This window comes from Lytechinus pictus, chromosome 7, assembly GCF_037042905.1.
Source record: "Lytechinus pictus isolate F3 Inbred chromosome 7, Lp3.0, whole genome shotgun sequence".
Classification (NCBI taxonomy): Eukaryota; Metazoa; Echinodermata; class Echinoidea; order Temnopleuroida; family Toxopneustidae; genus Lytechinus; species Lytechinus pictus.
The window spans coordinates 28,399,673-28,413,093 of NC_087251.1; the positions used below are offsets into that span (position 1 = coordinate 28,399,673).

Genomic DNA, 13,421 nt, shown 5'->3' on the forward strand with positions numbered 1-13,421 from the left:
TGTGGGTCCACCATTTATATCATCTTTATATCATTGATAGAGGTTTATTCGGCCTTGAAATCCTGAAGCTTGTAGTTGTGACCATTCACCTTAAAGCTATATTTAATTACAGTAAGACCAGACATGCATGACACTTTATTATGTTTGGTGTATGGTGATCAATACATGCTTAACAATACCCTCGATGGGGTTACATTTGGTATCTCAGTGGAGAAATGTCAATGGTGTCAGAAGTTACTGAAGCTATTCTCTTACCCAAAGCAAACATGATCTAGCATTCAGAGATGTTTGAGGTCCCAACGCCTCCTCACTTGGCTCTGGTAACGCCAGGATTAAGTCTTTCTTCTCTTTTATTTACATCCCTCGTTATGCGACAATAATGAGTGAGGAGGCAGTTCCTCTGCACCCGTAATTGGAACGCAATCTCAGCAATGCATGTTGGCTCGTACAGAGGAACATGTGCAGGAAAGAGAAGCCGATAAGCTCTTGAACCTAGTGGCTTTTCCGCAATCATTGGAAACTAATTCTATGACTTTGATGACTTTTTTTGCATGTGGGCTGCAAAATGTAGCAGTTTGAAATCTCACGGAGAGGATGGCTTTCGAGGGGCCGGAAAAGGGAGGGGAGAACATGGAAAATGAGAGAATGCAAGTAGTTGTCAGTGTTCAGTCAATATTTGTTTGAGGAACTTTAATAGGAATCATGGTGTTGTGATAGTGTTCGATTGGGGAGTATGGCCCAGAGAAGGTATAATCATGTTAGGAAGAGCCCCAAGAAAGAGAAAAAACAACCAGTGTATGTGGAGCTTTACATCTTGGGTGAGTATATAATACCCCTCTACCCCCCCCCCCAAAAAAAAAAAAGCTGAGAGAAAGACCAGGATGTGCACGGCTCAGTGGTCGAGTGCCTGTTCCATGAACGGAATGGATGTGGGATCAGTCTCATACCGAAGACTTGTAAAGAATGGGACCTTCTAGCTGGGCATGAAGACTGCAGAAGGTCATGGTAACATGTTGTGCAGAGTCTGTTTCTGGAGTACTATCTGATGAGGCTATGGAAAATTGATGAAAAACACCTTTTTTGTATGGAACTTAATTGAATGTGAATTTTATTGCATATCATGCTCATATTAAATAATTTAATGAATGCTTTGCTGTGAAGTCGTATGAAAGCATAAAGCCTTCCCAGGCTTTGTAGGTAAAAGACTCCCTTTGATATATTCATTGGAAATACAAACATTTTTTGATATGCTAATCATATAGTAGAAATATTAATCGCAGGTGACTCTGCCAAAGTCATATCTCTTGGGACTGTAGAAACTGTTCTGTAACAAGGAGAAGTTTTATGCATGCAAAAGAGGTGAATAACAAATGTTTTGCAGAATCTGATCTGAATATTTAATTTGATTATAAATACAGACTCAATTGTACACGGATCTAGCTGCAGTATTTCAGATTAATTAGTAACATACAAATTAGTCCGGTGAACCTTATGTTCATCATTGCTTTATTCAATAAAAATTAAGCTGTTAAATTATTATTGAAAATACAATTTTCCTTTTTGTGAGTTGAACTTAGTTCTTATAGCACAATGAACCATTTGTCATTTTTTATGTTTGAAAAGAGAGTGGAGGGAGTTGAGTACGAAAAGTGCTTACAAATTGAACATGCTCAAGGGATTTGTATTTTGTCCAATAGTTCGATCACATTTGTGAATTTTGGTCTATTGTGTTGTCATTGCAATCCCAGCTTTGGGTTTTCCCCATGTTGTGGGGGTAATATCATAGAGCTATTTTGGTAATATTAAACCCTCTATTTTTTTCGTAGGCTCTTTTGCCACTTAATCCCAACCCCCTTAAAAAGAACTGATGCCCTCGCTAGATTATGTAATTAATTCAAATAAAAGGTCTAATAAATTGAAGAAAACTTTCTTCTCTCAAGAAGCGTATGATACCTCATAAAATGCACTTAAGTGACATCACAGTCAAGAGGTGTGAGGGTTTAACATCCTTTCAACTATATGTAAATGATATATTATTTCTTTTTGGAATGATGCATGAATTCATGAAGTTTTTTTTCAATTGTGATATTTCAATGTTAATTTTCTTTATGAAATAACTCTTATTGATTGAAAATAATTAAAGCAAAGTTTGAGCAAGACTGTTTAGAACAACCTTGGTACTGTAATTATTGGGTTTTCAACCCAAACATCAAATACACACTCTCCATTTAAGATATTATAGAGGCAGAATAATATTTCAATTTTTTGTCACACAATCCATTTTGGAGGAGTCCTGCTGATCTTGAATGTTTGAAATCCCACTCAGCATCTTTTACAGACTTGGCTTCCCTGCATTCACCCATCATTTTGCCCATGCTGAAATATTCATGCAGAAAGACACTGCTCAGGCTTGTTTGTTTAGACACCTTAAAGGAATTGTCACACCTGAATTTTTAAGCCAGGGTATGTAAACACGCATGTACATAGGCTATGGCAATCTCTTATTGCCTTTTTTTTCAAATTTGTATTTGCCTTAATCTCTTATTTCCCTTTTTTTAATAACACAAATAATTATTCACAGTAAAAAAAATTGGAATATTTTGTGTTGTTAACAAAATGCTATTTTTTATATCAAGAGTGGAAGACTTGATAAGAAGATATATGGGATATATAGACAAAATGGCTTGCTATACGTGTAAGTACGTTGGCATTCACTGGCTAATTACGTCCATGGTGTGGTTATGATTGAACATCTACAAGAAAATATGATGGCAGTAATAAATTGAATAATCTCATCAATTAAATCCTGATTTCCATTGATTTTATTTCTTTCGTTATTTTGATATCCTTTTTATGACCCACCTAACCTTGTACATCTGACGTCATTGTACATGGCTTTGAAAGTCATGTGGTTGGCCGATCTCTAGATATTTGAGCCTACGTGTATGATGTGAGGAGAGACAGGTGTAACAATGATGGAGAAGTCATTAGTAGATTATCACCATTGACATATCATTTTAACATGATCATTATACAGTAGGCCTATCTTGCTAAGGCATTTAGAAAGCTCTGCATTGCAAGATATTACAAAATGTGGATTTGAAAACAATTTTCTCCCGTAATTTCTTACTGAATGAGAAGTGTCTTTCCTTTCTAATCATTTTACTTTTCATATTTTCATGAATCTATAGTTGTACATGTATCAATTTCGAGTTTTCAAGTTTTTGCTTGCTTTATATTATCAATAATCTTGTTTTTTATATCCTTTTTGATAAACACAAGGAAAGGTAATTTCCCTCTTTAAACATATTTTTATCCTTCAGTTCATGCACGATGAGCATGCATTTTAGGAAAATTGTCACTTTTTAAAAATATTTTGTTGTGCCAAAATAACAGTGAATAACTTTAATTGGTTCTTTATAATGTGTTCTCACTAAATCATGTCATGGTTATAACCTCTTGATATGTTCTTACAACAATATATTCTGTTGAGAGATGTATATTTTTATAAAACTGGGTTGACTTTACCACTTCAAGATTGCACTGAATCATAAAATATGTGATAAGTGCCAGGTACAATGGTGATGATGAAATCTTATGGTTAATAAGTGTAGGAACATCCCTGACAAATCATCTAGCTCACCACTGATCCATTAAAAGTTGTATTTAAAAGAGAGGAGGTTATTTTTTTTGTCGTTTTTAATATTCACAAATTTAAAGAGATGAAATTAAGTAATTTGATTTAAATCAAGAAAGATTAAAACAAAAGAAGTACAGTTATATTTTTAATTTGACCGGCTTCATTTAATGAGGGAAGTGTTGCCTTTGGTGGGATATTGGTGATTCCATTCATGGTTTCTGTAGGATCCATGGTTCCACCATACATGTGCTATACTGCCTTGCATTCTGTAAATAGAAGGGTTTCTTGTTTCAATGTCAATAATGCCATAGGCTGTACAAATTTGGGATTGTGGCTCGAGTGACAATATCTGACCAACTCCAGAGCAACTTCTGACCATTGTGACTCTTTTCCATTTGATGTAGTGTTGCATTTTAGTAAGATTGATCATAGTCTAATGATTGTGCAAAATTATAGTTACTTATTTGATCCAAATAACACAATTTAACACAATGCAGTTACAGTACAAAAATGGCTTAGCTAAAACAGAAGAAAATAAATAAATTTAATGAAAATTGTATCATGGTTTGTGGTGTCATAATCAATTATCATTTAGTCATGGTCCATATGAAAATAGGGAAAAAGCAAGTCGTAGGCCTATTTCAGGCATGACAATTCTCCGCGTTTCCGCGGATTTCCGCGTTTTTTGTTTGCTGAATTTCCCCCCCCCCCCCAAAAAAAAAAAAAAAAAAAAAAAAAAAAAAAAAAAAAAAAAAAAAAAAATCATTTTTTTTTTACTCCTAAAATCCGCGTTTTAATTTCCGATTTTTAGCGCTAAAATGTTTTAGCATATCTTACGTGTTATATGACGTTCGGCCTTTACAACGATTGCGCAGGAATCTCTTATCTAGCACATCTCAACTCTACACGTGTATTTCGCGGTGTGCATGCAGTGCAGCGGTGGTGTGCTTGCAATCGCTGGGGGCAATCCGGCGCGCCGGGCATGCAGCGACCGGATTGCCCACCGTCTTGTCAACGACATTTCCAAAACCCTTTCAGCTTTTTTTTTCATACCCAATTTTCATGCCTGCTATTTGCTAATATAGCCCATGTGATATGGTTGTTCATGACTTATTCTGTCATTGAAATTGAAATTAAATGATATAAAATTGAAATCAGAATTGTATTTTTTTAGACTACCATACAAACAATTGTAATTTTATCATACCCTAGTTATTATTTCATTTTTTTTTCAAAATGTATTTAAATCAAATAAAGAATACAATGTATGCATCTCTAATCAGAGCCTATTAGGTATCAATTTAAATTTAAAGAGCTGTATCCTGTATGTATCAATATGATTTTAAATCAGTATTAAGACAAATTAAAAGTCTTAGTTAATAATGAATAGAGCATGCACAAACCCTCATAGTTTTGATTTAATTTGTGCAAAATCTTAATATTTACCTCATTTAACTTTAAAATCATATATGTCTTCAACAGCTTACCGATTTTCAAAAATGATAATAAAAGTTAACATGGAAGAAGTCAAGAATCTGTCTAATTTGGGGGTTTCATATTATAAATAGTAAGGCAGGTATTGATGTTTCATAGAGGTATACATATCTTCATGAGTAAAACAAATGAATTCATCTGTAGTACTAGGCAATGAAGAAAGTCATGTCATGATTAAAGCGAGTCTGCACATATAGACTATCATGAAAGGTCAGATGAGGGGACATTGCTGCCATTCTGTTTACACTCCTGATCATGGTTGTGTGTTGCCATGGGAACACCCCCAGCATAGAACAAGCTGGAATGTGTGTATTTGATAAATGGGTTAAACCCTGACTTTTGAGCTGGCTTTGATCATTAACTGGTTCTCTGAGATCAATCATGTTCTGTTGATTTTCATAGTCTATCCCATGGTACCTTATCACTTTACTTGACCTTACCTTGTCTTTATGTTTTTATTTACTTATTCATTTATTTAAAATAATATTATTTCTTTATTAAAAAAATAGTTAATGATGTTATTTTACTCTATTTTCATGTTGAATGATGTTAGTTAAATTACAGGGTGTCTCTGTAATGCAGTTTTATAACACTGAACAGACCAAATAAAAGTAGAGAATACAAGTACAAATGTAATAAGGTTCAATAAATTCAACAGTTTACTAAGTAGATAACACAGTAAGATATTGGAAATTGGCATATGTATACCATGGGAGTAAAAAGGGACAGGGAATATCATAAATTGAGAAAACAATTTGAACATTAGCCTTTATATTTCATAATAAAATCAGAAAACTTCATAAAGTCCTACCATTTTTGTTCAGTTACATTGTAATGCTGTTTTAGCAACAACAAAAGATCAACAGGCCAGTCAATAGAGTGATTAAATTAATCCTATAATGGTCAGATGCAGACCTACTGGTATTCACTATTCACTATTCATGTTCACTGAGCCAATTTGTAATCAGTCACTGCACACAAATATTGCTGTGCATCAGAACAGAGCATTATGATTTCTTCAGAAAATTGTAATTTTGTACAAAAAAATCATTAAGAGGTAGAGAAAAACACTGAAAAATATAGCTAGCTAAGCTATGAATTCACAAATAATTATTGAGCCACTGCTATTACATCATCAAAGTCTGAAGATATTAACAGAAACCTTTCCTGGTCTCGCTCACTTCGGCTATGTTTTGTTCATTCAGGAGTGGAGTTCTTTTTGTTGATGTACGCTTAACAGTTAACAGTTCTGTGAATTTTCTTGGACAATAACCTGAATGCTTTCATTAATCCAGGGCAGGGCTTTTTAATCCTGGCTCTAACCCACAATAGGTCAAAAGATTCTATTTAGTAGAGAAAAATCAGTTTTCAAGCCCATTGAAGAGGGAGATGAAGAAGTATTGTCAACAATAATCTTCAATAGTTGCTCACTCAACCCTAGCTGGAACATGCTTAGACCCCAGAGGAAGGAAATACGGAACAGACAAATCTTAACCTCAAACATTGTTGGAAATGTACACTGTGATTGTAGATAACAAACTTCTGTATCTTCTAAAACATGTGTAGTGTCTTCAACTACAGCATGTTCTGTGCTATTATTAGAGATTAACTCCAATTAGAGAAGAAATTGTAATGATACAGTGCAGGTAGATCCCGTGGTGGTTTTATTTGGAGAACATTTTGAGTGATCGTCTTAAGATAGCGGAGTTATCTTACATTGGAGTGTTTAGAGAACATTTTGGTGACCTGACCTCCTGAGTGAGTGTTCCCCCGCAGAGTCCTAAACAAGTGTATTGGTTTCCTCCAGAGAGCCGTACTACCAGACCTCCTGTATGTGCCTGCATCTTGGTGTTCATAGAGATGATGCTAGCGTCTGTATAGATGATGTTTGCGTTGGCTGTGGCCGCGAACATATAGCTTTCCCTGACAAGAGTACATGACGTGTTGACAGGAATATTTGGAATATAAATGGAATACTTTACACTTTACAGACACAAGATATGTCACTGGATTGTACTTCTAGGTAGATGTTTTGCATGAGTGAACCAATATGTCTTACGTGAAGAAATTAGGACAGAAACTTCAACGTAAGTGAATTTGTGTTGTAGATTCTATGGATAGATATGTGAAGAAGATAAGCTTGTGGTGTTTGAGTATGTGTGCTGCATATAAAGCATGGTCTAGTTGCACTAGAAATGCTGAGAATTTTGGGGAATGTAGGCAAACATCACATACATGTCAAATACATGGTTACTCTACTTTTTTCACTTGGCTATTTATGAAAAAATGTTAATAAAAACATGTTTCATTTGTTGTTTTCTCTCATCCCACCAGATATACTTTCTCACTGGTGATCTGTTACCCAATCTGATTTTTTCCCTTTTTTCTTTAGTTTTTTGTAATAAGGTTGTTAGCTTCAATACATTGGTAGTGCATCAGACGAAACAAACCCCAAATGAAATGTAAATAATGAACAATAGTTGGTCAGTGCTCAAATCAGTATCATTTGTATTAATGGCTGACCTTAAACACTGTTTTTGTATGGTCATTGTGGTTTTGACCCAAATACAGATGAGGGGTTCAGAACAATTGGACCATACTTGAACAGTGAAATACAATTTTTTTTCCAGCAATCAGAACTGCCGCCTCTTTCAAGAACTTGTATGGTCTCAAAGTAGCTGCCCAAAACATTCCCAAGCCTACATGTGAGGATTGAAAAGTTTAGAAGAACCGATACTTGTCAATAGGTTTTGGATGAAAATCATTTCATATAATACAAAATCACTGTATTTTGTCTGTTAGCCTTGAATTACTACAATATATACCATACACCTGCACCCATTATTTACACAAGGAATGAATCAATAGAATGCTATGCAATAGATAGATCTATGTTAGGGTACAGGGTCCATTGCTAAGCAATGTTCTCTATTTCATGAAATCAACTATCGTTCTGTCAGAAAGGAAATCAATCTACATGTAGGCCTATTTTATATTCAAAATTGTTTTTTTCATCTGTGATTTGCAGTCCATTTTAGTCACTAAATTCACACACATTTGAGGACACTCTCTAAATGCAAAAGAAAATCTAGTCCCTACTCCTCTTGGAGTGATACTAGAGACCAATCCTTTTGGAGTGAACTGTACATCCTTTTTGAGTGCATTATGACTCCTTTTGGAGTGAACTGCAAGAAGATGCACATGCACTTCACTCCAAAAGTGATTATAGCCCCTAGTTTCAATCCAAGAGGAGAGTGATTAGGGACTAGATTAGCTCTTTTGCATTTAGAGAGCAATTTTCATTATTAACCCGGTTAGAAATCCATTTTCAGTACTGCAGAATTTCTCCTATTTTGAAGAAAAGATGACCATGTTTGAGTTTGTGATTAAATTAAGTGTATATATATCAAATTAGGGTAACATGCAAAGTACTTGTTTAGATTTTTAAAGTTACCTATTACAGCACAGAATTATAATAGAAAGCATAACAAAGAAGTGTCTTGCATCATGTCATGAGGAATCCAACAAAAAGGAAACCTTCGGATTCTTTCTTTTTGATTGTATAGTTTGAATTATGTTAAAGTCATATTGTCCCCCCCCCCAAAAAAAAAAAAGTATAGATCTCATTTTGAGAGTGGGCATGGAGCTAACACCTGAGCACTTACCCATGATGGGGCATTGTAGCCAAACATATTAGTAATTTGCCCACTGAGCTCACAGCATGACAACATTGCCAAGGAGTTTCATATCCCATGTTGGTTTGGAAGCCCACTGTTCAAAACAACATTCATGACTTCAGACTGGTAGCTTTGTCTTTATGGTAACCATCATGGAAACCTTGATCATGATTGGTTGCTGAGACCCGTTACCATGGTAGTTGTCATAATGGAAAAGTTACCATGGTTATAAACCTTTATGAAATTGGCCCTAGCCTAGGTTTCCTCAACATTCAAAGTCAATTTAATGAGAGTTGATGTGTAGGAGAAGATGGTTTGCTTGAAATTGGTACAACACCAACTCTTTAACCCTCGTTGAGGGATACTGCACCCTCCCCCTTGCGTACTAACTGCTGTCCTATCCAAGATACCATTTCAGCTCTACACAGTGTAAATCATTGCTTCAATTTACAGGTTGGAAGTCAGCTGAATTTTTGATTAATTATTTCTTGGTAAACAAACACTTTATAGGAAAGTAATGATTTTAAAAGCTTTGGCTGAATACACAGAGTAGCCGACATTAGAATTGCTTGCGCTGGAGACAATAGAAGACCAATTTCTAGTTGTAATGGGGAAACGGGGAATATTAAAAAAGATTAATGACAGAGATTATAGACATTATTTTTCCATTAAAAGCTCTGTGAATGCTCATAACCTGTGTGCATCAGCATGATGGGACATATAGCATTGAAACCATGTGGTAGGATGTAGATTTGTCGCTATGGAAACATGAACATGACAACATCTGTTGTGTCATTATTAACTCGACCTTCCTGGAAGTTTGAATTGTAGCAATGATGTAGTATGCTACTTTCATATGCAGAAAAAATATTTTGGGGTGATATTCATTTATATCATATCCATTTCTTTTCATCATGTTTGAGGGTCCACATGTGTCATATTCCTTGAAAAATAAGGAAATGAAGCAAGTGGACCATACAAAATGGAAATTATAAACATGTAGAAATATGCATATATACATGTGTCAAATACATTAACTTTAACATTAACACAATACATGTATAATATGATACTACTAAAATACCAATAAAATTTCATTTCAAAATATGTAAATACCTAGATGTATTTGTAGTTATGTAAAATTTACATTGCTTCACATTGTTGATATTTTTTAATAAGGTAACAATTGATATCCAAACTTGATTGATTAAATATGATTTTTCTCCTGCAATATATATTCATGTATAAATTTCTGGAAAATCTTTGTTTTAATCCTGCTTTCTTTGTTTTGTTAAGTCACTAGAATTTGATGGATAAGATGCTTCGTTGTAATGCTAGTATTGAAAAATCTAGTACCAGCAATAGTTTTTTCCTGAAATCAAAATTTGATTCTACTTTTAGTTGGAGTGTCCTGATCGTGATTAATGGGAATTTCAGAAATTTGACCTCCAAAGAAATCTTACTGGTTACTTTTCATTGACGAGTGTAGATTACAAATCTTTTCTTGCAGTGATTCTTTACATTTTTCATTCATGAACACTTTGTGACACTGAATATCCACAATGCCATCTCGGATAAGCTTAAGAAGAATTTTTATGAGGAGTCAGTATAACATTAATTTAATGCCTTGACATAACAATCATCTTTGTACTTGTGAAATATATTAGAAATAAATTAATTTCATTTTAATTGTTTTTTGTATTTTATTCAGATGAGCAAGAGAGGGTACAGAAGAAAACCTTCACAAACTGGATGAACTCTCACCTTGCCAAAGTAAGTTATTGTATTTTCTCACATCACAAATTATGTTCCTTTGCTTGTATCATAAACTCTCCATTATTGGACAAGATGATCTGCTAATAATAATAATAATGGTGGCTACCTAATTTAGTGCACAGGTCCAGTTTTCAGTGCTAATGGCACTTCAGGAAAAATAAACATACACACAAACAATAATAGGAAAATAATAGAATTTTTAATTCTCCTGAATAAAACACAATAAACTGTTAATGGGAGAGTAACAAATAAGTTTTCAGTTGGGACTTGAATGTTTCTGTTGATGAAATTTGGCGTAATTGGATAGGCAGTTGATTCCATAGCTTTGGTCCTATAACAGAGAATGCATGGTCCCCCCATTTGTGTTTTGTTCTGGGTGTCTGGAGCAATAGAGCATCGGACGATGAGCGGAAACTACCTGAAGGCTGATTTTTTAGATAGAGCTGCTCAGATTTGTGGGGGAGAGAGAATAAACTAAATGATGTATAAGTAGAAGAATTTTGAAGGTGATTATTTTTTGTGATTAATGTGTTTGAATGATTAAGATCACCATAATTGCAGGTCATCTTAAAAACTTCACTACACCATTTGATTATTTTAGTAAAAAAGAATCTACAACAGGTTACAGATTCAATTAAGTTATGTTTTAAAGATATTCTACAGAAAGTCGGGGAATTCTAGTTCGTTTCTTGGCAGCCAACTAATAATTTTTAGCAATAGTTGAAGTTCAGTTACATTCTTATGACATAATTTGTGATAAAGCTTATCAACAGGAACATGCATAAGATTTCATTTTGCATTTAAATGGGGTTTTAGAAATACGCTCTATAACTAAATCATTATCATAAAAGGAAAAAAAAAAAAACTCAGCATTAAATTGGTGTACATCAATCCTGTACATCAATAAAATATAAATGCCATACAGTTATCAGTTAATAGCAATGAGATTGTGTAAAGTGATGATTAGAAAATTATGTGTATTGCAATGTCTGTTCCACTAGAGCTTTTAATATTGTCACTGAGGCCGTTCTCATTACGCTTTCTAAAACTAGTTTACTGGAAACCGATTCAGGAAACCACTTAGGAAGATCGCTTTGCTAGCGTTCCCACTTGATCACACGAAAGTGGTTTTCAAAATCACTTCACGTAAAGCGCTCTTGTTGCTATGGAAACGCTCTCAGTTGGGTGACACGTTTCGCGCGAAATCCGAAACCGCAGCATAGGCATTCTACACCTGTCGTGTGGAGTAGCGCGCTCAAAATGTGCGAAGATCGCTTCCCGAAGAACGGTTGTGTCCTCACTTACGCTAAATCCAGTTTAACGAGGCAAAACGATCTTGAAAACTACATCGTGAGGTGGTTTTCCAAACTGGTTTGGAAGATCACTTCCAAGACCGCTTCGACTGTTCTCACTACGCGTTAAACTAGTTTCCACTAAACTAGTTTCCAGTAAACTAGTTTTAGGAACGTAGTGAGAACAGCCTCACTGTACACATATTTTAATAAACAAGGTAATCATGCAAGACTCTAAGAAAAAAATAATAATGAAATTAGACGAAATATTTTTTTATAAATAAATATCCTGTTACTTTTTTAATATTTTCTTTTGATCTTAGCATGACCCACCACATAAGATTGATGATCTCTTCCGTGACATCCAGACAGGAACAGTACTATTGGCACTCCTCGAGATACTCTCAGGAGAAGCTCTGGTAAGTTATATTCAAATTTCATGACAAGAAATGATGGCAAATTTGGTAATGATATTATAATAATAGTGATGATAAGGATGATAATAATTATGTTGATGGTAATTAATGATGATGATGATTATGATGTGGTTGTGATGAAGATGGAAAGGCAAAGTTTTCATTGAAATCTGTAGTTGATCAGAGTTTTTAGGGAAGATTGTTACATAATTTTGGTGCCAATTTTCATTTTCATTTTTAACTTCATACAAGCTCTCTCAATAAGTGTCTTTGACTTCACAGCATCACATCAAAATTGTGTCGCAGAATCACACAAATCAAATCTCTCCCTCAAATAAGTGCACTGTTCGCACAATTCATTTTGCATGTCAATTTTGTCCAAAGTTAATTACAAAGCCCACATGTCAGTATTTGAGTCATTTATGCAAATTGCATCCATTTGTGTTTGATGTGAAAATGGTATCAATCTATTTTACATAACTATTTCCCACTATGAATGATTTAAAACATTTAAAATCATTGTTTTAAATAGATCTCACAACATCACCTTGGGCTGAAAAGTTATTCTATGAGAAAATTATTTACCATGTTTTTTTTTAATGAATACAAACAAATCTTTGTCAACTGGAGTTTGTTAATCTTCGGAATCATGCAAGATTATTTTCACAATTTAAAATAGAATTAACATTCAATTGTAACAATTCATTTTTTGTACACATTTTATAAAATTTTGAGAGCTGGAAATTGGCTAGTGTACATGGATTAAATTAAAAGAATGATATCAGTCACAATATTGTATTTTATGAGGAAGTTTAGGTAAAAAATGTATCAGAAAGAGCCTATATGATAAAACTGCTTTATAATGATTAAAAACAGATCTTTATTATGAAATGTTTTATTTTCTTACATGAGTGATACATGTAAATGCGAATATGTTGTTTAAAGCAATATGTTATGGCATTCACTTGTATTTACATGTACCTGTATATATATACATTTCTTTTGAAAATTATCAAATTTTCTTTTGGAAATTTGGACAATCTGGGATATTGAAATTCATTTGGTTTTAGAAATAAATCAACAGCAATTTGTGACAAGTCTTATTACTCATGATAGCATCAGCTGA

General features: G+C 34.0%; 1 protein-coding gene across 1 annotated transcript in view; it reads left to right on the top strand.

Annotated features, from left to right (window-relative positions):
- Positions 1 to 201: 201 nt before the first annotated feature.
- The window catches only part of LOC129265311 (nesprin-1-like), a 111,626-nt gene continuing 98,406 nt past the window's right edge, over positions 202 to 13,421 (top strand). Inside the window, exons 1-3 of the mRNA XM_064102408.1 lie at positions 202 to 818; positions 10,523 to 10,584; positions 12,203 to 12,298. Of these exons, the coding sequence (XP_063958478.1) occupies positions 734 to 818; positions 10,523 to 10,584; positions 12,203 to 12,298 (243 nt within the window). The 5' untranslated portion in view covers positions 202 to 733. The remainder of the gene's footprint in view (positions 819 to 10,522; positions 10,585 to 12,202; positions 12,299 to 13,421) is intronic.